Source organism: Teleopsis dalmanni, chromosome 2 (assembly GCF_002237135.1).
Source record: "Teleopsis dalmanni isolate 2A chromosome 2, ASM223713v2, whole genome shotgun sequence".
Lineage (NCBI taxonomy): Eukaryota > Metazoa > Arthropoda > Insecta > Diptera > Diopsidae > Teleopsis > Teleopsis dalmanni.
In genome coordinates, this window is record NC_051847.1 from 239,568,552 (window position 1) to 239,595,305 (window position 26,754).

General features: G+C 30.5%; 5 protein-coding genes across 9 annotated transcripts in view; 2 read left to right on the forward strand and 3 right to left on the reverse strand.

The window, feature by feature from the left end:
* LOC119673838 (Bloom syndrome protein homolog) lies at positions 1 to 22,712 on the forward strand. 2 transcript variants are annotated; one of them, XM_038084913.1, is made up of 12 exons: positions 1 to 419; positions 480 to 572; positions 634 to 1,514; positions 1,575 to 2,405; positions 2,550 to 3,065; positions 3,132 to 3,269; positions 3,342 to 4,026; positions 4,093 to 4,289; positions 4,784 to 4,874; positions 4,934 to 5,881; positions 5,951 to 5,993; positions 21,932 to 22,712. In XM_038084913.1, the coding sequence occupies exons 1-12, from the start codon at positions 359 to 361 to the stop codon at positions 21,972 to 21,974; spliced, it is 4,527 nt and encodes a 1,508-aa protein (XP_037940841.1). In that variant the 5' UTR covers positions 1 to 358; the 3' UTR covers positions 21,975 to 22,712. The 2 variants fall into 2 exon arrangements, with proteins under 2 accessions (XP_037940841.1, XP_037940842.1); XM_038084914.1 differs by having other exon boundaries at positions 21,940 to 22,712.
* On the reverse strand, positions 6,191 to 10,248 carry LOC119673842 (thiamin pyrophosphokinase 1). 4 transcript variants are annotated; one of them, XM_038084919.1, is made up of 5 exons: positions 7,747 to 7,872; positions 7,144 to 7,402; positions 6,848 to 7,083; positions 6,535 to 6,790; positions 6,191 to 6,464 (listed from the first exon to the last, which is right to left on the reverse strand). In XM_038084919.1, the coding sequence occupies exons 1-5, from the start codon at positions 7,789 to 7,791 to the stop codon at positions 6,340 to 6,342; spliced, it is 921 nt and encodes a 306-aa protein (XP_037940847.1). In that variant the 5' UTR covers positions 7,792 to 7,872; the 3' UTR covers positions 6,191 to 6,339. The 4 variants fall into 4 exon arrangements, with proteins under 4 accessions (XP_037940847.1, XP_037940848.1, XP_037940849.1 ...); XM_038084920.1 differs by lacking the exon at positions 7,747 to 7,872 and adding an exon at positions 10,189 to 10,248 and having other exon boundaries at positions 6,192 to 6,464; XM_038084921.1 differs by having other exon boundaries at positions 6,198 to 6,464; positions 7,732 to 7,840.
* LOC119673839 (zinc finger protein Xfin) lies at positions 10,217 to 14,215 on the forward strand. Its single transcript, XM_038084915.1, has one exon. It carries the CDS (start codon positions 10,585 to 10,587, stop codon positions 14,167 to 14,169), a length of 3,585 nt encoding a protein of 1,194 aa, XP_037940843.1. The 5' UTR covers positions 10,217 to 10,584; the 3' UTR covers positions 14,170 to 14,215.
* On the reverse strand, positions 15,358 to 26,748 carry LOC119673840 (importin-5). Its single transcript, XM_038084916.1, has 9 exons — positions 26,725 to 26,748; positions 25,892 to 26,041; positions 19,870 to 20,430; positions 19,280 to 19,813; positions 18,567 to 19,197; positions 17,769 to 18,488; positions 17,578 to 17,702; positions 17,305 to 17,492; positions 15,358 to 15,803 (listed from the first exon to the last, which is right to left on the reverse strand). Exons 2-9 carry the CDS (start codon positions 25,949 to 25,951, stop codon positions 15,470 to 15,472), a joined length of 3,153 nt encoding a protein of 1,050 aa, XP_037940844.1. The 5' UTR covers positions 25,952 to 26,041; positions 26,725 to 26,748; the 3' UTR covers positions 15,358 to 15,469.
* Positions 26,253 to 26,754, reverse strand: part of LOC119677091 (pickpocket protein 28-like) — a 1,988-nt gene continuing 1,486 nt past the window's right edge. The window contains exon 4 of the mRNA XM_038088358.1: positions 26,253 to 26,263. Within this exon, the coding sequence (XP_037944286.1) occupies positions 26,253 to 26,263 (11 nt within the window). The remainder of the gene's footprint in view (positions 26,264 to 26,754) is intronic.

Sequence of the window (26,754 nt, forward strand, 5' to 3'; positions counted from 1 at the left end):
GTATAGCTGGAATTTTCAATACACTATGTGGAAGATTATAAAAGATCAGCAGTTGCTAAAGTTTATTTCATCTAATTTTGAAAATATAATTCAAATAAATTTTGTACAGTACAAAATGACAATTTGCTCTCATCAATTCTCTTGGCTTACTAGCTGTTGAGTAAAACAAAATATAAAATAGTAAAATTTAAGTACTCATACAACGTACGGGAATAGGTCTATGTACAGTATCATATGTTTCATATTTTATACATTTTTTTAATTATACTGAAACACTTACATATGTTGATTTGCAATATTGTGAAAAGGTTGTGAAGGGCGGGAAATTTTGCAATTAAAACTACTACAAATATATATCATGAATAAACGACAACTTTCTTTAAGTAGTTTTATTAATAGTAATAAAGAGCAAAATAAAGGTAAATAATCTGTTATCAATAATGTACTCTATTTAATTTATATTTTCTCTATTTGTGTAGATGAACACACATCACAAAATGTCAATGCCAGCCAGAAAAGCGTTAAACAAACTAGTTTATTATCTTTTATTAATGAAGAAAAGCAAAAAAAGCGTAAGTAAAAATAAATTCGAATTTTTTTAACATTTAAAAGTAATATTTTGTATTTAAACAGAAAACACATCCGATGTTCGTAGTTCTAGCTTGAGTCAAAAAAGCTGCACTCGAATGCCGCAAACAAGGAAACGAAATGTCTTCAATCCAATTTATATTGATTCTTCTTCAGATGAAGACGATTATGCACTGACTCAAAAATTTTCCACACAATCACAAGAAACTCAGAGCACGTCCGAATCAATAAAAGAATCAAATGATAATAATAAAGCGGATATTACGGCAACACATACATTATCGCCCAACCTAAAACGGCCGAATGAGACTAGCCCAAACTATAAAAATGAATCGTTACTTAATAGGGAAAACCTTAAAACCATAGAAAAGGAAATAGAAGAAGAACCAGCATATAAATTAGCACTAGCTCGACTTGATGCCAATTTGAAAAAATTTTCTAATGAAAAAAAATGTTTCATTTCGCCTGAAAATACTCCAAATAAAGAAACAAAAACTAAAAATGACTTGTCAAATTGTTCAACTGACATTGAATATTCCCCAGTAAACAAACAGGTCTTGAGAACTGATTTATCAAATTGCTCAACTGACATTAATAACAGTTTTGAAGTAGATTATAATTCAGTTAAAGACAAAAATCCAAGTCAAATAAAAAATAAAGAAGTGCAAAGTAATGTAGATGAAAACAATCTTTCTACTGATAAGTGTTTATCACCTGTAAGACATAAAGATGCAGACAGCAATAAAGTGAAAATTGAAGCTAAAGATAAAAGTGAAAAAGCATGTAATTTGGAAAGCAGACATCAGTTACCAGATAAGTCTCAAGAAAATAAGAGTAGTAATATAAGTGTTGTGTTCGAGTTTGGATTAAGTCAGTACCTGAGCAATTTGGAGCAATCGAATGAATATAAAATTTGCGACAATCAGGTAAAACAATGAATAAATTGAATTTATTTTAATCATAATAAAAATTTTCATGTTCCTTAGAATAATGAACATGTTTTAAAATCAAGTTTAGCCTGCTTTAAATCAACATACATCGAGTTGATGGAAAAATTTTGTAATATTGTTGATCAAATACCTGCGGATTTCTTTAGCAGAATCTCTGGTTTTGATATCAGTACTTTTTTAAACTTAAAAGTGCTGCGTCATAAATTCAAAGCCAAAACAAAATTATTGCAAAATAAACTAGATAAATATAAAAAAGTGGAACTATGTGAACCAAATTATGATAATGATTACTTTGATTACATAGAACAGGAGGAAGAGGAAATACGTAATAATAATGTAAAAGAATCGAATCATCATCGAAGCGCACCACTCTCAAACTATGTCAATGGTCCACCAGATGATGTAGAAGATTTAATACCAAAACATGAGTCAATGATTGAAAAAAAAAGTTGCAAGGATGTATTCAAAAATGGAAAGTATAATCAGCAAGATGAATTACGTTTGCGCGAGCAACTGGTTAATGACTTGTGTGATTATTCTGGTAATGATGACTTAGATGAATCATTTGCACCAAAATCTTTTGCTAACAATAGAAATCAGAATAATCACACTGATACATCTTATGTAGACGATAATATATTAACACACAATGAGGAAGCTGAAAGCGAAGACGAGTTAGATGAGTTAATAAAAGATATTAAAGACGAGAAAGATCTTATGACTGGTCGTAAATCTGAATATGTTAACTATTCTTATAAAGATTTTGAGCAAAAGCAAGCGCCGGCACATAAAAGAAATGTATCGAGGAATACAAGTGTCATCGATGTGGATTCAATTTCTGAAAATGTCGATGACGATGGTTGGCAAGTAAGTGTTATTAATTTATTACATTTTTACATTTTAACTCATTTCATTTTATATTTTACATTGTTTTATATATTTTTTAAAAATATAATTTTACTTTCTTTTCTTATTATTATTTTGTTAAAACATTGTAATTACAATATTCAGGTTTATGATGCTGAACAATTTGAAATAGCATTTTCACAAGCTGCAGAAAAACATAAAGCCACACATCCGAGCATTGTCGATTTATGTGATGATACACCTTCAACTAGTAACATTAAGGAAAAAATAAACATTTCTAATATCAATCAGACACCTAAAAATACTGCAAAAAATCCGAATACGTACATTTCAAAATCATCACAGAAATTTGCTGGCAATTTTTATTCTGACGTACAAAATGATGGTATAACTGGCGAATTCGATGGAACATATTCACATACAGAAAGTGTGACGGAATCATTACAATTTAATTTTGGTCTTAAAAGTTTTCGACCGAATCAAAGACAAGTTATTAATGCGACATTGTTACACAATGATTGTTTTGTTTTAATGCCAACTGGAGGTGGAAAATCATTATGCTATCAACTGCCTAGTATTTTAACAGAAGGTGTTACTATAGTAATAAGCCCTTTAAAATCACTTATTTTGGATCAAGTTAATAAAATGTCTTCTTTAGATGTATGTGCATTAATTTTTTAAACAATTTATATTTCCATATACATATTTTTCTTTTTTTTTATTTAGATTTATGCAAAATCCCTCTCTGGCGAACAATCGTTACAAGAATCTCGTGGTATTTATTGTGATTTAGAACTCAGACCACCACGTATTAAAATACTTTATGTAACTCCTGAGAAAATATCTAGTTCCTCAAAATTTCAAGTATACTTTATAATTTTTATTTAATTTATTTTGAATTATTCACTAATGATAGAAATTTGTATATAATTTCAGGATTTACTTGATTATTTGTATGAAGGAAATTATATTAGTCGTTTTGTTATTGATGAAGCACATTGTGTTTCACAGTGGGGACATGATTTTCGGCCGGATTACAAAAAACTTGGTATATTACGAAAACGTTTTCCTAAGGTACCAATTATGTTATTAACCGCCACAGCGACTCCTCGTGTGCGTCAGGATATTTTGCGACAAATGAACGTTTCAAAATGTAAATGGTTCCTTTCTAGTTTTAATCGTAGCAATCTTAAATATAGCGTCCTGCCTAAGAAAGGTGCCAAAACTATTGAAGATATGAAAGCATTTATTCGACTATATCCCGCAACCAGTAGTGGAATTATTTATTGCCTCTCGCGAAAAGAATGCGAAACTGTAGCTGATGCATTAGTAAAATCAGGTATTAAAGCAACTGCTTATCATGCAGGACTCACGGATAATATGAGAGAATCACGACAAAAAGATTGGATTATGAATAAATTACGTGTTATATGTGCCACCATTGCTTTTGGTATGGGCATAGATAAACCTGATGTACGTTTCGTCTTACATTACTCGTTGCCAAAATCCATAGAAGGTTATTATCAGGAATCAGGACGAGCTGGCCGTGATGGTGAAGTGGCACATTGTGTACTATATTACAATTACTCAGATAAATTACGGTTAAAAAAATTAGCAGATAGTAAGTTTTATTTTAATTAAAGGAATTTTGACTTATTTAAATATTTTATAATTGACTTAATTACAGTGGAAAAAAGTGTCACGTTAGATGTTAAAAAAATGCATTTAGACAATTTAAATCGTATTGTTGGTTATTGTGAAAATGTGACAGACTGTCGTCGAGCACAACAACTGGACTATTTCGGTGAACATTTCACAAGTGAACAATGCTTGGCTAATCGTGAAACTGCCTGTGATAATTGTCTTAAGCAAAAACTTTATAAGGTAAAAGTCAATATTGTTTTGATTTATAAAATAGGATATATAATACATGAGAAGATCCAAGACTCGACTAAATTTGAGTTTCTGTTGCATAGATTAGTAGACATAACATTATATCATATGCTAGAATATTATATATACAATAAATTGTTAATGTCAAAACAGGTATTCTTGTAATCTAAGAGTTAAATGAAAAGTCACGTTTTGCTCAAAAGGAATAACTTATTTAAGAAACGGTCATCTCATATTCGTGGTACACTTTTGTGGGCTGACAGCAGGACTTGCTTGATAATTAATTATACATAACCTTATGGGCGGTTTAGTTTCTGCCTATTCTTTATTGGGAACGTGTGTTATTTTCTTGATATCGGCACAGATATAATATAGGATTATTTTAAAATTATATTTTATTTACTTAACAAATATCTTACACGATTATTCATACAGTGATAAGTATTAATAGCATTACTCCGTACATTTAAAATCAACGTTTTCAGAAAATTAATGTCTTAGAGATTTGCCGAAAAATTGCACAAGCAGTTAAAGATCTATGTGGAGGACGATCGAGATTTACTTTACTCCATATGGGTATTTTTAAATCTTATTTAAAAAAATAAATATAACATTTATAACTCATTAATTTGCAGCCGATGTATTAAAAGGTTCTATGATAAAAAAAATTGTTGATTTTCGACACGATAAAACTCCATATCACGGTTATTTAAAAGATTGGGACAAGTCTGATATTCAACGCATTTTGCGAACCTTGGTTATAAAAGAATATCTCCGTGAAGATGTGATCTTTGCCATGGACATACCGCAAGCTTATATGAATTTAGGTCCAAAAATATCTAGATTAATGAATGAGGATGTCGAAATTAATTTTCATGTTATCCATAAGAAGGCTAGCAAGACACTTATTGCTACAAGTACAGACACGTTATCTAATGCGAGCACTGGACAATCAGAATTTCGTTCAATTTATGAACGATGCTATTCTGATTTATTGGATCTCTGCCGTACTATCGCAGCTGCACGCAATGTTACCATGGCTAGTATTATGAACATACAAGCTCTGAAAGCAATGGCTGAATCTTTGCCAGAAACAGAGACCGATATGCGTACAATACCTCATGTTACAAAAGCCAATTTTGATAAATATGGAGTAAAATTGCTTGAAATCACACAAGGGTATGCTGCTGAAAAATTGAGTTTAATGATGGATATGGAAGATATGACCAATTCAAATGAAGTGGAAGAAAATGATATTTCATTGCCTTTAACGAACATTATATCCAACGCCAAAAAAGGAGCAAAATCAAAGAAAGTTTTAAAATTTGACGATGATGCTGATGATTTCGCTACGGTATCACAAGGTAGCTTTAGTAGAGGTGGCAAACGGAAGAGGGTATATAGAGGCAGTTCACAAAAATACAAGAGAAGTAGAGCCAATTCTACAGGTTGGGGCGAAGCCGCAAGTAGTAGCCCGAAAAAGAGAAGTTTCAGCAAAGGCAATCGTGGCAGTAGAAATGCCGGATCAAGTTCGAGAGGAAAATCCAAAGGCAGTAATAATTCTTGGCTGGGGAAAAAAACAGGTATATATATAATACAAGTAAACCAATATTATATATAAATTTGTTTTAATACTTTTCTTTATTTATAAGGTACTACTAGTGGTTTTCAAATGATGCCTGTACCAACTTCGAAGTAAGTTTAATTTTTAGTTTTGTTTGCTATGAAAACAAATGTTTATTTATCAATTGTGTTTTAATTTGTTCGATTCTCGTTAAATCTTAATGTAATTTTAACATTTTTTAAGTACAATTTTTTTTATACAAGTAATTATACAAACACTATATAAAAATAAAATATGCTTTTAAAGTTCTACACTAATTTTAAGTAACCAATAATCAAAATCAAGTTAATTTCCAATTATTGATTAGATTGCACATAACATAAATAACACATAATGCCCTTCCTCAATTATATGATTACATAAAAATTATCTATCATCAGTAATTTAAATTTGTTCCTAATTTACAAATATCTTAATTTAATTGTCAAAATTATATACTCCCATTGACCAGATTAAACTTGTAGGTGTTTCGATTTGTACATTTTTGCTAGCATATGTATTAGAAGTGCTCACCAAACCTCCAAATTCCATACTATCATTCTCTGTTTTATAATTAAAAAATGTAAAAATGTAAGTTTGCTATTTTAATTATAAAAACTGATTGAACCTTACTCAAGTCCCATTTCAAACCAGTTGTTGTTATATTTTTGACAGCCTCTCCTATAGGCATCAATGCACACCACCGTTGCTTATTCACTAAATCGCTTGGAATTTCTATGGAATGTTTGCCGGGACGTAATAGCCATGTTAAAGAATTTCGACTAAGTAAATGCACCTTCAAATCTTTAAAACGATGAAGAGTATTTATATTACCCATAATCTGATCGAAGCGACCAGAGGTGTCATGCAGAACAACTATGTCATTTAACTAAAAAAAAAACGCAATAACTATTTAATCCAATCTAAAATATTTAATTTTTCTTACAAGTTTAGGTTGTAGCATTGGTCGTATTAATGCCAAAGCTTTTGTAAAGTCCGTATAATCCTGATCTGGAGTGTGCACTATGCGCGTTGTTTTGAAGTAATTTAATGATTCTTTGTTAATAGAATCAAAGTCGCCTGTTATTAAGTCGGGAGGTTTCATTTCTAAACCTTGACATTCTGTTTTTAGAAATTGTAGCCAATGATTTGTACCTCCATCAACAGTGCATCGAATATGCGCTAAAACAAAATGTTTTAAATATAACACATTTGCCATTGCTAATTAAAATGCGTTTGTACCTCTTTGCCAAATGCATTGTAATATATCCGGTGGTAGACTAATTTCTCTGTTTAACACAATGACACTATGGTCAATTGATGATCCTTCCAGTATCCTCTCTGGTTCCCATTTAATAGTTTTTTCTGTGCTTTTACGTTTTGTCGTTTCAGAGTGCATTCCTTCTAGAATATTAAAATGATTATAGCTGTTGCAGTGTCTTAATGCTGCATTTTCCGTTAAGGTTAAGGTTATGAATCGTAACAGCGATTTATAGGGTTGCTGCAATACAATATTTTTATGTAATTATATAAAAATAAATTTTCCATGTTTTTTGTACGGTATTTATTATTCAAAGAACAAAGAATGATATTAAAATATAATTTTAAAAATATGAGTAAAGTAAATCTACACATTATGTTTTATTATTAATTACATATTTTTAATTTAATTGTTTATAAATCTAAAACCCTTTATTATGATATGGCATTCACGTGCAATTGAAGGGAGTCTTACACATGTCAACAACAACATACAATTGCAATAATTTTGATTTTAAATTCTTGTTTTCACTTAAAAAATAATAATTACTTAGCAATTTATAAATATACCTAAGCGCCACTCACAAAAACTTCCAAATGCCTGTAATAATGTTTAAATTTAAGTAGCATATAACAGCTGACACTGAATTTTGAATAAAAACAATTAGCTCGAATTTAATCAGTTACGGAGATTATTAAACTGTTAACGCTTATGGTTGCCGCTTCCTAAATTTTGCTGTGAGTGGTAACTCTGCGGATTTTTGGTAATATTTGCAGAAAATTGAAAACATGTGAATAGTTGCATTTTTTTTTGTTTTTGTGTTATTCAAGATCATAAATAGCCGTGAATGCATTTTGTGCATATTACTCTTGTAAATATTTAGAACAGCTGATTTTTGTTTTTGTATTTGTTTACTTGTAAAATGTAATTCAGATTCGATATGCATAATTTTAACGATGCCAAGAAAAAGTGAAAAGTAGAATATATTGAATACTGTGCTAGATTTTGGTCTTGCAGAATTATTGGGTAATTTAGATTTGTGCATTTATATGTATATTATAGTACTTTCTTGGACGTGAAATAGTTGCAAAATCAAACAATTGTCAACAAAATTTGTATCATTCAAAACAGATTGGTATCGAAAATATGGTCTTGGATATTGCCTTGGAAATCAATTGCAGAATCATAAGAAAGGGATTTGTTTTTGTAAAATCAAACAATTTTGCACATGCAACGATGCACAAAGATCTTGAATACTCCTATCAGGATAAAATAAAATGATAAATTAATTCTTTCTCGGTAAAGTTGTGAAAATCAGAGCAGATGATTTTATATCTTCTATTGTATAAAAAATTAAAAAAATAACAACAAAAAGTGAAAAAAAAATGTCGAATAAAAAACAATCATTCGAATTTGGAACCTATTTAAAAACATGAACACTACAGATATCAAAATAAAGGCTACATGATATATTAAGGGATATAATTTAACCCATATCCACCCAACGTTCGATTAATCGAACAGTAAATTTTATCACATTTTATTGATTTTTTGTTTATATTAGAATACTTTAGAGTTTATATATGTCATTACTTTGAATGTATAAAGCTTTAGCTTTACAAAAATAATTGGGGCTTCACTCCACAACCCCCACCACCTATTAATTAAACTTTAAAACAAAAATTTTGACAAAAAATTCCACAAAAAGCTCCTTCAAAAATGGTACAAAGTTGCGATTACATTGCATGCGAATTTTGTCTTGCATGCCTAACCATTTATATTTTCGTGCAAACATTTATCGGTCACATCGCTTGCAAATAGACAGTTTTGCTTTGTTTGTTTTAAAAGCATCATAAGCAGTAATGACGAAATGTACTTAGCAAAAAATTCAACATTCAATTATCTTTTCAATTATCTGGAAGAACAAGGTGAATAGACGTATATGATTTATTTATAGTTTAAAATATAGTTATTATAAAGATAAATTTTTTTATTTTTATCTACATCTATCTTCGATTTAGCATGAACAAAGGAGTTTCAAACAAAATATTTTTTTAATTAAATGGTCATATGACAGAGACAATACATCGCGCGAATAGTTCTCAACATCTGTAACCACTCACATTTGCTACATTTGATTTTTTTATACTACCACGCAAAACAAAATTTGCATGCAATGTAACCGCAGCCTAAGAGTTAAGGTAATTTAATATGATGTGTTTGTGATCTCTTACACATCCTGTATCTCATTAAATATTGAAAATTAAAACCTTTCTCTTGTTAGATCTTTCGAGGTAGGTTCAAGATCTAACCTAATGACAACAATGCTTATGTTATTTTGTCAGGATACCCCATATACTACGGTTTTAGTATAACTAAACATTTCAAAAGATTTGTTCTTCTACTACATCAAAATGTAGCCCTAATTAAATTTATTTTACATTTTCAACATTTGTTTAGCTTTTAACAATTTACTTTTTATATCTTTCATGTCTTTCTATCAGAATGATATTCATCAAAACGGCTAAAATTTTTTCCATTAAAATATATACTGATTGAAAATATTTTGATGATATCAATTGTTGTTTATTACTACAAAAAATTACAAAATCTATAATATAATTTTTTAATTAATTATCCCATACTTTAAGTTTTATTTAAAATTATTTTTAAAATCACAATTATCAAACCTCCGCATATATTTGTAAAGATTTTGCAAGAAAAATGGATCTTATCGCTGGTCATTTGTCAACTTAATTACGATAGTGTAAATGTTATTTAATTGTTGTTAATTTATCGTGTCAATTTATAAAAGTTTTAATGTTTATCTATTAATATGTAAATATTTAGAATGATTCTATTAGTTTATTAGAAAATGTGCTAAACTATTGCAAAGGACGATATTTTTAGTATTTTACTTTACTATATTTCACATATAATAATTACACCAAAAAAAGGCAAAAAGCATTTCAATATTTTGTGTTGATATACCTAAAATTATTGAATATGTATATGCCAAAGATTACCATGATTGAACACACCCCACGCTATTCTTCAATCGGCAAAAATGTGAGGAAGAATTGAAAAGAATGTTGCAAATTAATTGACAGCTTGGGTTGTTGCCTGCGGTAAACAATTTTCTGAATTTTGCCAATTACATATTTGTTTTTCTGTTAAAACTAATAAATATTTTGAAAATGTGCATTGTTTACTGATATCTATAAATTATGATGGAAAATACACATATGTATTATAACAAATTAAAAAAAAATTAAATTGTGGGCATAGACAATGAAGAATGTAAAAAGCAGAACAAAATGAAGCAGAAATAAGGCAAAAAAAAAAATAAAAATTAAGCTGTGAATCGAAGATTTTCTAATTTTAATTGACTATTTGCAAATTTGAATCTCAATTTATTTGTTATGGAGGACTTAGAGCCATGGAATATGTTTACAAATGATATTGTAACAGATGCTACTGAAACAGGTAATGATAGTGTAAGCAATAAAACTATTGCCTCAAATGAAACAAAAGTAAAAGAAGAACCTGAAGATGTCGAAGAAGAAGAAGCAGAAGAAGAAACAAATCCTGTGGAGAATTATACCGAACAGGTTGTAAAAGATGAGTTGAAAACTCCACCACGTTCGAATGAAAATGAATGTGATGATGAACCTGATGATACAATTTTTAATTTTGGTTTAGAGCCACTAGTAAATATAGCAGAGTCATCTGAAAATGTGCCAATTACACCAATTGTTGAAATGAACGATAGTAGTTCCCAAAGTGAAAATGAAGTACCAATAAATTATGAAAATGCCGTAGTATATATATGCCCTGCATGTGGATCAGAATTTGACACCCAAGACGCCTGGAAACGTCATATGAATGCAATGCATAATTTTAATACTCGTCGTGGTTTGAATTTTATTCAAATTGATAAATTATATCATCAATGCCTGGAGTGTCACAAACGCATAGCAATGCATGCTATGGAAAATTTATTGAAGCACAAATTTACACATCTCCCCTATCGTTGCACCAAATGTAAAATTTGCTTAAGACAGTATAAATATCGTCAGGATTTAATGGTTCATTTGCGAATGACTCATCGGGATGATTTGGTTGCTATGGCTAAAACTGAAAAAAATCAAACCCCACTGGTAAAGCAAAGTATGCCACGTACTATACATTTGGAAATTAAGGACATCAAAGAAAATGCAGTGGACATATATGATTGTGACAATATCAAAGTAAAAAATGAATTAATTGAACCGGATGATGATGACAGTAATAATATGGCAGACAAATCTAACTCAATTATGTTGCCATCCTTTTTGGAAGATGCTCTAAGTAGAAGTTCGTCGCATGCATCAGAACGTCAGTCGGTCGCAGATGAAGACTCAAAGGAAACCAATATACAATATGTATGTTCAAAATGTGGTGTTGGATACAACACACAATCACAATGGCGGCAACATGTAGAATTTGTACATCAAGTACGAAGTTCTTCTCAACATGCATACAAACCTATGATTCGTTGTAAACTCTGTTTTCGTTCATTTATAGCTCACGAAGATGTGGTTAAGCACCTTATGAAACAACACCGTCTTAGCAGCGAGTTTGATGCAGATGAAAGTCAGACTAGAGATGGTTATGATGATACAAATACATCAGATAATATTCTTAGTGATCAATCGTCAAAAAATGATGAAAAGGATCCATTTGAACCGCACATTGATTATTTATGTCCACAATGTGGCCGAGAGTTTTTTGACAAAAAACTTTGGCGGGTGCATATTGTAAAATCACATCAACTAACTAATTTAGAAGTTCTCAATTTTAAAGTGATTAACGATAGACAGGTTATGTGCCTAGAATGTGAGAAAATTATAACAAATGCTTATGGTGTTCAGAACGCTCAACAACATCGTATTACTCATATGCCGTACAAGTCATTCATCCGTTGCAGACTTTGCGCAAAATCATACACTGATCGTAAAGGTTTGGTAAAACACTTACGGTCATCACATCGCATTGGTGCTATGCATGGCTTCGATGTTAATGCTGTAGAGCCCTCTCCATCAACATTACAACAACAAAAACCTCAGATTTCAGTTCGTGTATTGCCACAGAAAAACATTAAACCGCAAACTCCGAAAAAACCACAGAAGGAAATAGTGCGACATGCGAATTATATATATGAAATACAATACCTAGATGAAGATGATGATTGTGTGATTGATGATGCTCCTGTACCAGAACTTTCATTTAGCAATAGCATTGATCAATTAACGCGTCTAAAATGTTCAGATTGTGGTTCAATATTTTCGACACAAGAAGCTTTGCAAACACATATTAATGAAGAGCATGAATTTCTTGATTTTAACAATCTTAAACCAATGCCTGATAATACCGCAAACAGCTCGCGATCCTACTCTCGTACTTCTATGGACACATCGAACTCTTCATTTACACGTGATTCGTCTACATACAATGCGCTACCGCAGGATGAACAATCAAATGATGCTGACGATTTACTCAAACCCACAGGAGAAGAGGAGAATAATTTATCGCAAGACAGTTGGAATATAGAACGCAATTTTTGTTACTTATGTCCAGCTTGTGGAGTATTGTTCAAAGCACAGTCTGATTGGCGTCGACATATAAATAATTCACATAATTTTGATAAAAGACATTTTTTAAGTTTTAAGCAAATTGATAAATTTCGTTTTCAATGTACTATATGTAATGATATTGTATCAAGCCCAAAATTAAAAGGCTTCCAAGATCACAAATTCCGTCATTTGCCATATAAACTGTATATTAAATGTCTTATATGCGGGACTTGCTACAATCATAAACCAAATATGATCACTCATTTGAGAGTGCGTCATAATATTAACGATGGACGTTTATCGCCAATACAAAATGAACGAGAATTTGACCTAACATCACAAAATAATTTAACCAACAGATCATTAAATTTAGCACCTGCTTCGACATCCGCCGCAATTTATCCCAAACCACCAGGACTTAAAACAGTAGAAGATGCAATTTCTTATCATAATGCAGTTGATCTTGATTTCATAACATATTATTGTCCACAATGTAATGAAAATTTCAACTCGCATGTCTTCTGGCGTAAGCATATTGTTGAAGAACACGGATTCAATAGTCGTGCTGGTCTTAACTTTCGACAAATTGATCAACATCACTTTTTGTGTTTACAATGCTACAAGCGTGTAACTGTGACCCATACAAAGGGAGCTATCGGGCAACTCCAATCACATAAGTTCCGGCATTTGCCGTACAAATCTTTTAAATGTTTAACTTGCAACGGCGAGTTTGTTCGTAAACAAATGTTCTTTAAGCACCTCAATAGACAAACGAATCGATGTGATAATCAGCCAATACTGCATAATGATTTCGATGAATTCGAAAAAGCAAATACTACAGATACCGAAAATGAACAGGAACAAGTAAACGCTGATAATTTACCAAGATCCGAACACAGTGATTCTCAAAGTCCTTTCATTCTGCTCTGTCCACAGTGTGGTAAAGAGTTCGATACATGGAGGCCATGGCGCGAACACATTAATAGTGAACACAATCTAGGAAAACGAGAAGCACTCAATATAAAAAAAATAAGCCCAATATTGCATGAGTGCCTTCAATGTAATGAGCAAATAAACGGCAATAAACTAAGAGATTTACAAGGACATAAATTTAAACATTTGTCATATGGCGCTTATATACGTTGCAAATCCTGTGACGCTGCTTACTATCATTTGCGTGCAATGGAAAGACATGTCGAAAGTAAACATCCCCATATGATAGATAAGAATGATATGTATCAGAAAATGCTGGAATTGCAGCAGTATGATGATACAACCTTAAACGACACTAATGAAGCAAATGACTTTTCAGAAGTAGAAAATATACAGGATGAAACCGATAAAACAGATGATCAATTTCCTTTGGGTCAGTGTAATTTGATATCTGGATAAATCAACAATTAAATAATGATATAATTATTTTTATGTTTCCCCTAATAGAATATAAATATTCCATTCGAAATTAGTAAATAATTAAGAATATTATGTTAGTGTGTAGCGTTAATTCATAACATCATTTTTTGTTTCTTAAAATTAATCAGTCTCATTTTGAAATTATTATCTTAAATGTTTAGCGTATAAGCAAAATTATTGAATAAATGTTATTTCAATTTAATTGATCATACTTTAAAAAAAAATGATTTTACGGAAGGTGTTGAAAAAGAAAGTTTATTCTTATCCGTTTTATATGTATAGTAATAATAATTAAATTTTATTCACGCAACCTAGTCAAGTGTTATCTAGCCATCAATGAAATACTTGTGTAGAAATTATATTCCTTCTTCACTCAACATTAGCATTTGCTTACTATACGTATATATGCTTGCTGCAACTTAATATCTACATTTGCGCAACTCACGGCACAAACCAAGTATCTATTATTATATTGTTAATTGTAGAAAAATTGAATCGATCGTCGACGTTTCATCGTTTCTTTTTGTATAAGACAACAACACAGATGTTAAATATTAAAGAAATATGTATACATTGTACTGATCTTAAAATTCCCACAATACAACAATTTTGTCTTATATATCTCTACCACAGGTTGTCATCCCCCGAACTTTTGTTGCAAAATTTTCTTCTCTCCAAGTCTGCTACATCTCTCTAAAGCACTATTCCATTCCAATACACGTTAAATTATACGAATAAAGTTTTTGAATGCCATGAAAATATTTATTTAAAAGATAATTTATATAATTGTAGCGGATAACATAAGTTAAAATTTTTTCAGACACATTTTTTTTTAAAAACATTACAGTCAGAAATACTAACGAAATTTCAATTTAAATTTAAAGAATAACTACGTTTTGCGGTGATACAAAATTATAAATTACAATTGTCTTCATTTATTAGTTAATAAAATATATAGGGTTAATATATATAAATATACTAAAGAAATATATAAAATTTATTTAGACGGAAAGAAAAAAATATACTAAAGCAAAATACATTAAGGAAATTCAGCTGAATTTGGGTCTAAAGTTTCGTAATGTTCTCACAAATTTCGATTATAATTAAAATCAATATTATCAACATATAAATATATTGTTATATATGTTGATAGCAATTACCTTATATAATGAATAATTTGATTCGTATCAATCAAATAACATATAATATTTAATAGCATGCATATATAATTTTTTATACATAATCATTGCTTTGAAGACATACAATTTCAGTATGTTACTTAAACGGATTGTTGTGTTGGTCCTGTTGCCAATTCTCTGTAAGCTTCCTGCAAAGCGTGCTGTTGTTCAGCGTTCAACATAGCGGCACACGCTTGGAAAACTTCTGGGTTTGATTCTACTTGTTTCACAATATTTAACATGCGCGAGCCTACATCACTTAATGGTTCCACTACTTTAGTTGCAAATGCCTGTGCAATTATTGATACAATTCGTGGTAAATTACAATTATTCGCCCCTAGGATCACTGGATGATTGGCCTGTATTAATTCGCACATATAATTATAAACATGAGGTGCTTCATCGTTATCCTCCACAACGGGTAGCCAAGAAAACCTATTAAAAGGTGAAACATTTTTTATAAATAACGATGTTAAAAATATAATTTTTATAAAACAAATGAACAATCTGTTATAAAATCATCAAATGCGATAGATTTCACAGATCAATTATTGTGGAAACATAATGACAAAATGTGACAGTGTAGTATGTTATATAACTAGAATTGGTATTTGAATATAACTAGTTTACTGATGATAACTTTACACTAAAGTCAAAATATTGATAAAATAAAAATTATTGTGAAATTAAATTGTGATTTTTTTAATTTTATTTTTTAAAAACAATAAAAAAATTTTGACCAATTAGCCTGAAGAAAACACTTTATTATAACTGTTGGATACAAAAATTGAAGATATTTGTTTATATATATATAAAACCAATATTGTAGTGCTTTGACTATCTATGTTAATTATTTTGTCATAGGTTTATCTTCCATATTTATTGAAAAAGTAGCTACTATTACACGCAGTAGAAGTTCAATTTAATGAATAGATACTTACGTTTTCAATTGTTTAAATCGATTCTTTTAAAAAAAATTATATATACAGAATTATGATAATAAGTATTTGGCAATACGCGAAACAGCTGTATGGCCAGCCAAAAATTTAATTAATTGAAATAATCTAAAATTAATTTTTGTTGTTGTAGTTCAGTACAGTTCGAAAACCTCTTTTTAAAGATTTATGTTATTTGATATAAAAAAAAATTAATGACACAATTTGTATTCGTTACATTCGACGTCTACTGTACATAATTATATCTTAGATCGGATACAAATAGGATACATAATATGCATGTAAAATACGAGGAAAAATACCAAAACATAACATCGTCTAGATTCAGTGGGACTCTAAGGATTTAAGCAACTTTCGTTTAACATGCCCCTGTTTTAAACCCAGAAATCATTTTGACGTTTTAATAACGCAGACAATAGTGCTTTTAATGCCTATTTTAGTATCACAAAAAAAATACAAGTAGGCTATTGTTTATTGTATTTAATACGTGAAACATAATACCTCCTTTCTACATTTCTATATCGAAACATTACTAATACCCTATAGACACAAAACTTATTAATTCATTCAATTAAATCTTTTTAATATAGGTACCCCGTAACATACTATATTTATTCTCATCGACAGTTGTAGTTGTCAAAAAAATATTTCACATATTGTCAAAAAAAAGTTCAACCTTTTTTGCAATATATTATTATGACCTTAGTACGATTGACGATAGTAGTTGATCTATGTGACTAGACCTGCCGTTAAACTTCATTTTTTTTTGTATCATTTTTACGTCATCTTATTTATTCTTTAATTTTTAATATAAATTACGACTGTACGAAAAAAAAAAATAGGAAAGGAATAGGATAGTTTAAATAACTATTATTGCTTTTTATGTTATAAAAACTATATACTTTAATTACTTTCTAATTTAAATATCACATCTTAATATGAACAACATAAAATATGCCAGAGTCAAACTAAAAACTCACCAAACACTTATTATTTCGTCGATGTTATTCAAGGCGGACTTGTTATATTTAAGAATTTTTGTGACAGCTGAAATCGCATTTTCCGTTGGATTAATATTTTCCGTTTCACGGCTTTTTGGGTCGTTTATAACTTGTACCAGCAAAGGAATGGTCTGAGCACATGTTACAGCAAATTGTTCGCCACCAAACTAATGTATAGAACGAAAACATATTTAGAGATAAGTTTTTAATAAATGAAAAATTATAATATGAATAATTTTAACTAGGTAGTACCTGTCCCAATACACCACAACCGTAGGTAGCAGCCTGACGCACTTCGGGTGTTTTGTCCAATACATATTGTAGTAGAGCTGGTGTAAATATTTGTTGATATGGGGCTGAGTCCGGTCCACAAAATTCTATTATGTATGTATATTACATATATTAAAAATAAAATATAAATATTTTATATATATAAAGCATACCTATAACATCGTCAAATACACAAACACCCCATTGTCTATCAGACCAACATCTAGATGGTTCTAGCAACTTTATGAAGTGTGTCGCCACTTGATCAAAGTATGGCAGAAATTGTGCATTATATGTTACAAACAGTGCATGTATAATATCCACAACTTTTGATAATAAAAATGTATCGGTATCACCTTGCTCAGCTAATTCTTCTTCAACACCATCATCATAATCTTCCTCATTGCGAGCCAATAAACGTTTGCCAGCACGTTCGAAGTGTTCATCCATGAATTTGGAAATAAACTCTAAAACTTGTTTCATGTCATCATCACTAAGACAATTACGACCTAAAGTTTCAATACATCTAGCCAATGAATTAAGTAATTCAGATTGTACGTCTGCTTCAGGTTCTGTGCCAATTACTTTGAGCAATTCCGGACATATATAATTCCACATACCCTCCAAATATTGTGGACCTTTAATTTTTGCACATTCTAATAAGTATGGTAAAGATTCAGCTGCAGCTGATCGTACACCATCATGGAAATAGAATTTGAGCATGGGCACCATTAGACGTACCACTTCCTCGGCATAGTCAGCAAAACCTTCTTTTAGTTCACGTGCATAACATACTAACATATCACATGCCGATGCCTTATCTTCCATACCAGCAGTACGTATTGCGAAATTTTGCTGTTCGCCTAAATTGATAAATGACCAATCAACATCTCCTGGAAATATTTAACAAAAATATATTTGAATATAAATCTTATATTATATATGATTGATTCTAATTTTATGATTTATACCTTCAATATCCTCTACTTCCTCGTTGTCCAATAAAGCTACTTCGGGTTTCATTGCTGCTGTTCGCATTACTGGACCCATTACTAATGGCAAATATTGTTCAAATTGTTTGCCAAGTATTTTACACATACGCGCCCAAGCAGTTATTAAATATGAAGTTTGAGGATCATCATCAGGCAAATCGCCTTCAGTATGTGTTTTTAGCAGCATATCCATAACATCACCTGCATCTGTGATAAATTTCTCCCGACCAACAGCCAAACCAATCAAACTCACGCACTCAATTGTTTTACCACGCAACATACGCAAATCTTCGGCGTTTGCATTCTGTATTATAAACTTTAGACATGGCATTAAACGATCATAATAAGCAACAAATTCCTTTTCACAAGTATCAGCAACCGATGCAATTGTTGTCACTACTTGCTCTAGCACTAATTTGTTACCCTTTTCCACCAATTCTTTGAATTTAGAATTTAGTATGGTTTCCAATTTCAGCATTATACCATCAAGGTAACGTGTCAAAATATGTTTTGGACAATCCTCGGAGAAGTTCACTAGGGCAGCACCTGCATGAGCTTGCACACGTGGATGGCGCACATCATCCAATAAAGAGAGTAATCCAGGAATTACCTATAAACCAAAAAATATTTATTATATTAAAATGTATCCCTCCTAATATTATATCTGAAAATATTGAAAATAAAACACTGACTTGTTCATGGAATTTCTTCTCAAAGGTAGGTGCAAAATCTGTTGACATTTGTCCAATAGCATTGCAAGCAGCATAACGTACACGTGGATGGGGATCGCGTAAGAAATTTAAAACGCCTGACATAATTTGATCTAGCATAGTCTCCATTTGTTTGTGACAACCTTCACCAATAGCAGAAATTGCCATTAAAGCGGCGTACCGTTGTTTCCAATCAGCATGAGCTAACATGGAAGGCAATACAGCCATAACCTGTGGTAGAACTGTTTTACCACCTAAACCACATGCCAAACGATCCAAAGAAGCTTCAGCAATAACGTTATTATCGCTGTTATCTTCGTCAATAACAACATCAGATATGGCCCATTCTTCATCGTCATCCATGTCAGTCATCATTTGTAGTACAAGTGGTATAAGCGCAGTTACATATTTATCAGCACGTTTCCGTACCATTGCAGCAGCATTTTCTGATAGTGAGACCATAACCTCAAGTACTAAATGTCGCCAGGTATCTTCAATATCGGGGGAACTAAATACCTAAGTAATTAAAAGAAAATGTAATATGTGTGTAAATGAATTATAATGTTTTATACCTTCATGCACATCTCAAATATGACTTCCAATTGACCGCGTAAAAACTTTGGACATGTTTCCGTCATATCAATCAATAATTTCAACAAGCTTTGATCATCTTGTGCTTCTATACTCTCTGCTGTTATCAATATCATACGAGGTAATAGATCCGAAAATTGTTTAAACACAATAGCCTCCTTTTCCTTGTCGTGTTGCAATATAAATGCACCTACCGCCCTTACAGCTTGAAACCTCACTTCAACATCAGCTGTCGGTTCTAAACTCTTTGCTAACATTTGTTTAATTAGTTCAAGGTAATTTTGTTCCTGATTGCCAAAAGCTGATGGTACGCTGGCAAATATCCGTAAAGCGGATTCTTGCAGTTGTGCTGATGGTGAATTTGCACACTGAAACAGAAACTGCAGAAAATCTGGCCACTGATTATTTCCATCCTCATCGATAAGATTGCGTGCTACTTCTGCAACTACTTCACATATTTTCCGACGTAAATTTGGTGTAACTTCTTGCTGAACACCAAGCAAGATCTGTTGTAAAAATTGGGCCTGTGATTCTTGTGGTAGCTAACAGGGAGAAAAACGTATTATATACCATTATGCATTCTATATTTAATGAAAATTTATTAAAATATTAGATTATTAAAAAATTATATCTTATAATTATATTGTGTTATCGCTGCTCTTCAGTCATTGATGTTATTTTACAGATATCATGCATGATGAAAAATAAATTTTATTAACTCTAGCTGTAGTATAATCTTTTGCAGATGTAATAGATATGGTACCTATTTTTATATTTCAGGAGGCTCTCCTCGGCCTCCGAAACAATTCACTACCTATTATTAAGATAGCAATAGTCATGGGGATGTACTACTTATTATTAAGATAACAATACTTATGGGGATATATAAAATGAAAATATAGATGAAGTAAACAGATGATTATAAAAAAGAGAAGTAGTCAAAAAATATGAAACCGAATAATAAACAGTTAAATATAAATAAGATAAAATACGCTGAAAGTGTTCGGATCAATTAAAAACATGAAACAAGAAAAAGCATATCAGGATTGATATGACAATGGTTAGATTAATAATTAAAAATATTTTGACATCATGAAATTTCATTATGCAAACAATATTACATAGTATACAATAAGGGTTTTGAAACGAACATTTAATAGATTAGTAATCAAAAATCCATTTTTGTTGCAACAGCTGACAATGAAAAATATCATAAAGATATACAAAACTTGAATCACTGCATTTCAGGTAAGATTGACAGTTCCTCTCAATCAAATCTGCCGCAGTCGTGGAAAGAAAAATAAAAGTCCCCCTCATCTGCTTTGTTTGTATCCGGAACATGCGCGGCGCCGCCTTACTACTTTAGAGGCTTTCTTTTTTGAGGATCTTAGTCGACTGCAAGACATCTCTTTGAATAGCAAAGCTTATCTTTGCCAAAGGTTCAAAATGGTTCTAAACAATGGGCCTAAGTTAATCTTTTAGAATCGCTGGTATAACCTATCTACCTATCCTATTATTTCTGGATCACCAGAAATAAAATACATAAAACGGGATACTGTACAAAAAAGCTTTTAAAATCATGTGGCTGTATTTGCAAATATTCTTTTGTCGATAAAAATGAACTAAATTTCCAGTCACCTATTAAATGTATTGTCACTAGAGACCAAGCGTGCCCGCAAAGGTGTAGGGATGTGAGAAATTTTATATCGATAACTAAAAGCAATATAAACTATATTTTAAAACATTACTGATAATAGGTATTTGGCAGTATCTGAAACAGGTATGTAATATGTAATCCATAAATATTAATTAAATTAAAAACAATTTTTGTAATAAAGCCATATTTACTATATCTACTAACATCAAGACAATAATATATACCTCATGTCTTCGTAAATATAATTTTTTTAAAAATCTAATTTGAATGCTGGGAAAATCAAACCACATAGATTAATTTATAAATAATTAACTATACGTAGTTATTTAAATATAAACACATAAATCAATGTTAAATCTGAGAAAACATTTACTAATTTTTAATAGCTTTTTAGGAAACTGCGCCGACAAAAAGCAGTCTGAAGCTTAAAATCGTTTTGTGATAGAAAAGAGGCGGAGGAGGGAATGATTATACCTTTTGAATTTGACGTAACGAAAATTGAGACCTTTTAAGACCCATAGCAAGAGCTGCGTATCTATGCACTACAGTACACAAAAGTTTTATATGTTTAAACAAAACATAATAAATTTCAAGGCTCAAGTTTTAAGCCTTCAGAAACGTATAACTGAAAACAGTCTCAAGCTACACCGAATGTGAAAATGTATTGGTTCATACCACAAATTTTTGTAACATTGATATTGTATCTGGTTTTATTAATTTTATAATATGAAATAGTATTTGAAATAGAAAGGATGTTACAATTTGAAGAAATTCAGAATCAACATAGTTCTAAAGGCATAAAATTGGAAGCGGTAAATTAAATTTGCTGTTGGAACAATATATAAATATCAGGAGTTTTTAAATTCTATATTGTAGAAATAGTGCTGCCTGGTAATATTTTACGCTCTGGGTCATTGTTATGATTTAGACAGAACTACACAAATTAAATATCTAAGGTTTAAGCATACACAGGGGCAAATTTGCTCTTGTTGCAAATCTGCTTTAATTTTTTTTCGTAAATAGACAAACTTGATATTAACCCAAAAAACTTTCAAATAATACACTTAAGGAAAGGATGAAGAGAAAAATGAATAAATTTTCACAAATCCAGAGGAACTAGGCAGCATTGTTAAAAATTATATATACTCAAGAGCAAACTACTCAAGCTGATCACAAATGTAAATGGTAAAAAGCAAATACGGCCCCTGGTACTGAAACCTAAATAAAACTTTTATAGTTCCAAAGTCCTAAGACGGGAAAATAAATCTTTTTGATAGAGGATAAATGTGAGGCTTCAGATATATAGCAAAACTCGGAGTAGATTGCTCTATCAAAAGCTGCGCCAAATGAAGAACTAACGTGCATATATCTCGGAATTGTAAACCTTTCACAAAAAAATTTAAACAACCTTAAAAATATAGTCCATCAAACTAAAGGCGTAATCTTTTGTAAGCATGCTGTAAAAAATTAATATAATATAAGCAACACAGAGTTAGAAACACTCGAAATGCTGTCAAATATATATCGTTTTACTAACAGGGAGATTTCAAATATTCAAGTACTGATATTTGCACAGCACGGAATAAATTGAGAAAAATAAAACGAATAATTCCATTAATTTGTTGACAATCCTGCGTTAAGAGCTTCTTATCGGTTAAGCGTTTTCAATGAATTTGGATTAAATAGGCCAGCTTTGTTGTTGTTTTAAATGCCATTTTTAAAATAATCTATTGTAATCTACTTATAAAAGCTTACACTTCATATTATTTATTTAGGATGGATGTCAATCACTACCCCAGAAAATGTTTCAACATAAAGATCCATCGTTTTTCAATTAGTTGATACAAGAATAAATTACAACTAAATAACAAATATACCACTCTGGAAAAGATTAATATGATTCATATTTAATAGTAGCTAAAATAAAAAGGGTCCAGCTTTTGTGTTTATTATGATCGTCCTTTAAATTTTTCTAGATATCCAACTAACTCCTTCACTTTATCATTTTCAATAGTTGTTCTATGGACGATAAAGTCGCTAGTTGTCGTTTTGAACGCTTTCTTTCTGAATTTTTAGTGAAATTTATTGCTTCACTGCGATTCTTTTTTTGTATAAAAGGGACAACAAATATATAGAGTCGACTATAAAATTTATGAAACATAAAAAAACTTTTTGTACCAACAATATTTATTGATTGTTGAAGGTGAATGTAATTTTCAAATGCTCCAAGCGAGAATTTAACTCTATTCTAACCTATACTGATTGAGCAAATCTAAGATTTTTGTATGCGTTAAAGCATTCCGTTTTATAACATTAATTTTGAAGAAATGGTTAGAAAACGGGGAAGTGGTTGTTTTGTTTGCATAATTTAATTTGGTAACAGTATAGGACCGATTTGCATTGATTAATATTTTACATTAAAATCACGAGCTACAATATGTGCTCTAATCCTTTTACATATATTACCCACCATAGGTTGCAGAATCGGCACAGAATCTTTCGCCTTACGTTAGACTTGATATTTGTTAAATTTTGATTTGAGTTTCCATTAGCGAGGCAAGAACTATTTGTTTGCTTCGGGAATCCGCTGGTCTGTGGCAAAAGAAAAAAAATATACTGCTCAACTCAATATGCATAAACACATATAAAGAGAATAAATCTTAGTGAAATATTTCTTAAAATACTGTTTTACATCTAATCAAAAACAATCTACGTATGGAACACATATGTAAGTATGTATAATAATCAGAAGATATTTTATTGTTTAAGCGAGGTTATTGGAAAAATTTACAGAAATATTATTGCAACATTTATATATATTTGGGGTCTCTAATGCTATGAAATGATAAAAACATAAGGAATACTGCATTTCTTTTGGTAATAAACATTTTATGATTTTTTTATGTTTGTCACAAGAGGTGATTAAAATTGTGATCTAGCCAAGGATTTAGTATTTTTAGGTCTTTAAGTTGGTAATTGTATGGAGTTAAAAGCACTCCATTGAAAAGTATGTAAACTCACGCTGTCATTGCAAACAATTAAACTTAATAAATTAATAAATGAAATAAAATATATCCACTATCATTTGTAGTGAGCCCATCTAGAAATGACAATTAGACGAATAAAAGAAGAGTTACTACGTGTGAAGTGAGAGTATGTTTCTGTTATCAGTACAAAACTGGGCGCAGAACTAAGAAAGTTTCGTTTTAAAGCAAGTAAAATTTTATCGAAGCTTAGTGATTAAAGTAATGAAAGGTGAATTGAACATCAAAAATCATTATTTTTAGCATTTCAACCGATCTTATTGGCTAAAATGTGAACATAGTTTGCAGTCAAAAGATATCTAAATAGCAAAAATTGCTTTGAATTCAACATCTGAACGATAGCATTAGATTATGATCAAGAAATCAAGCGCAGGGAAAGTTATCAGGAGCAAAAACACAAAAAGATCTTGTTTGGATAACTCAAAAGTGATGAAAATACAAAGCCTTTGTTCTACTAGACTAAATCATTCATAGATACTTCTGCGTTAGATTTTGTTCGTCACATTCCATACGACATTTATCTATTCGAAACAATGCATTAACCAATGGATGTACTGTGTTTTGTAGATATTGAATCCACCCAAAGGACTCATATCGACTCTGTAACCGATAATATAGAAAATATTGTCTCATATATATATAGAACACAAAAAGGAACGATCTGCTTCAATTCTCTGGTTCTAAACCAAAAACTAAGAAAGGCTTACGCAATTTTTCTTCGCTCTCCTGATATTGAACCGTATGGATATCTTTTAAAAAATTAAAATTTTTGATAATGCAAGTTTGATCTTAGTACTTCTGTCCTATAAGTGTTAATGATGGTATAATTTTCCTGTGCTCTTATCAAGGTTTAATTGAAATTACAACAAACTCCGTACATAAAGAAATTGTTTAATAATACATATTAGTATATTTCGATTATCTACAATTTCAAAAATATTAGTTCCAGATGTGAAGACAAAAATGTTTTAGCTCTCGTGGCCAATTTAGAATAGATTAAAATTCCAATAAATAAAAAATACTGTGGTTTAATCTACGTGTTTGTATTTTCCAACAATATAAATATTATAACTTAATAAGTTCAGTCGTTTTTCAGCTAGAATGTAATAAAATGTTGTTACTATAATTTAAAAATGTCTTCGCAGATAGAAAGTTATTTAATTGACTGTTAACCATGCAGGATTAAATATAATGTAAGCTCAGCACATTATTATACAAACATATTTTATAGAAATATTAAATATTAACTACATTTAAGTCGAATCTTTTAGCAATATATGCGATACAATATCGTGTATTTACCTCTTTATAAAAGTCCAAAAATTCTGATGTAAATAGCCGTCGTAAAAGCACAGCTGCCATCTGTCGGTGGTCCTCTGCTTGCTGACCATTGTGGATACTGCCTAGTAAATGAGTAACTTTCACCGCTCTTGGTAACTCATTGTAGGCATCCTTTGAAATAAATATATGAAAGGAATATTTAATTTAAATCTAATAAAATTAATCAGCTATTAAATGATTTACATAAATTTTGTTTTGCTTTAATTATCAAGGTCATACAAAATCAAGGTAGGTGGGGGTAACATTACTTGTTGGCACGCGCGCCTCGTAACATCGCATTAAAATCAATATAAGTAATTTATTATGATAGATAAGGTATAAACTAGAAAATTACTGAAAATGCACTTTCACCGAAAATGCGTCATTAGTAAAATTATTAAATCATCACAATTTGCTTTTATTTCCGTTTTGTGATTCAAATTCTGATGAGTAAAATTTATAGGCGCAGCCAATTTGCACAAAAAGAAAAAAACAGAAAAGAAAAACATATAAAGCTGATGTGCAAAAATTTCTTCCATTTTCTTTTCTATAATTTTTCAGGTATATTTATTTAGCAGTTGCACACGTTATTTGAACGTAAAAGAATATAAAGAAAAATAATAAGAAGACGAACAAAAAACACGTTTTATTCATCAATTAAATTAGGAGATTAAATATTTAAATAGAATGTGTAATATATATTTATATAATAATAAAATACAGAAGTGAGCAAATATTCATTGCTTTATTCTTTATTGGAATTTTTAAGCTTGTATACGGCTCACCTTTGATTTTTATATTTATATATTCCTTACCTCTGCTTGTTGGCGGACATCATTATCGGT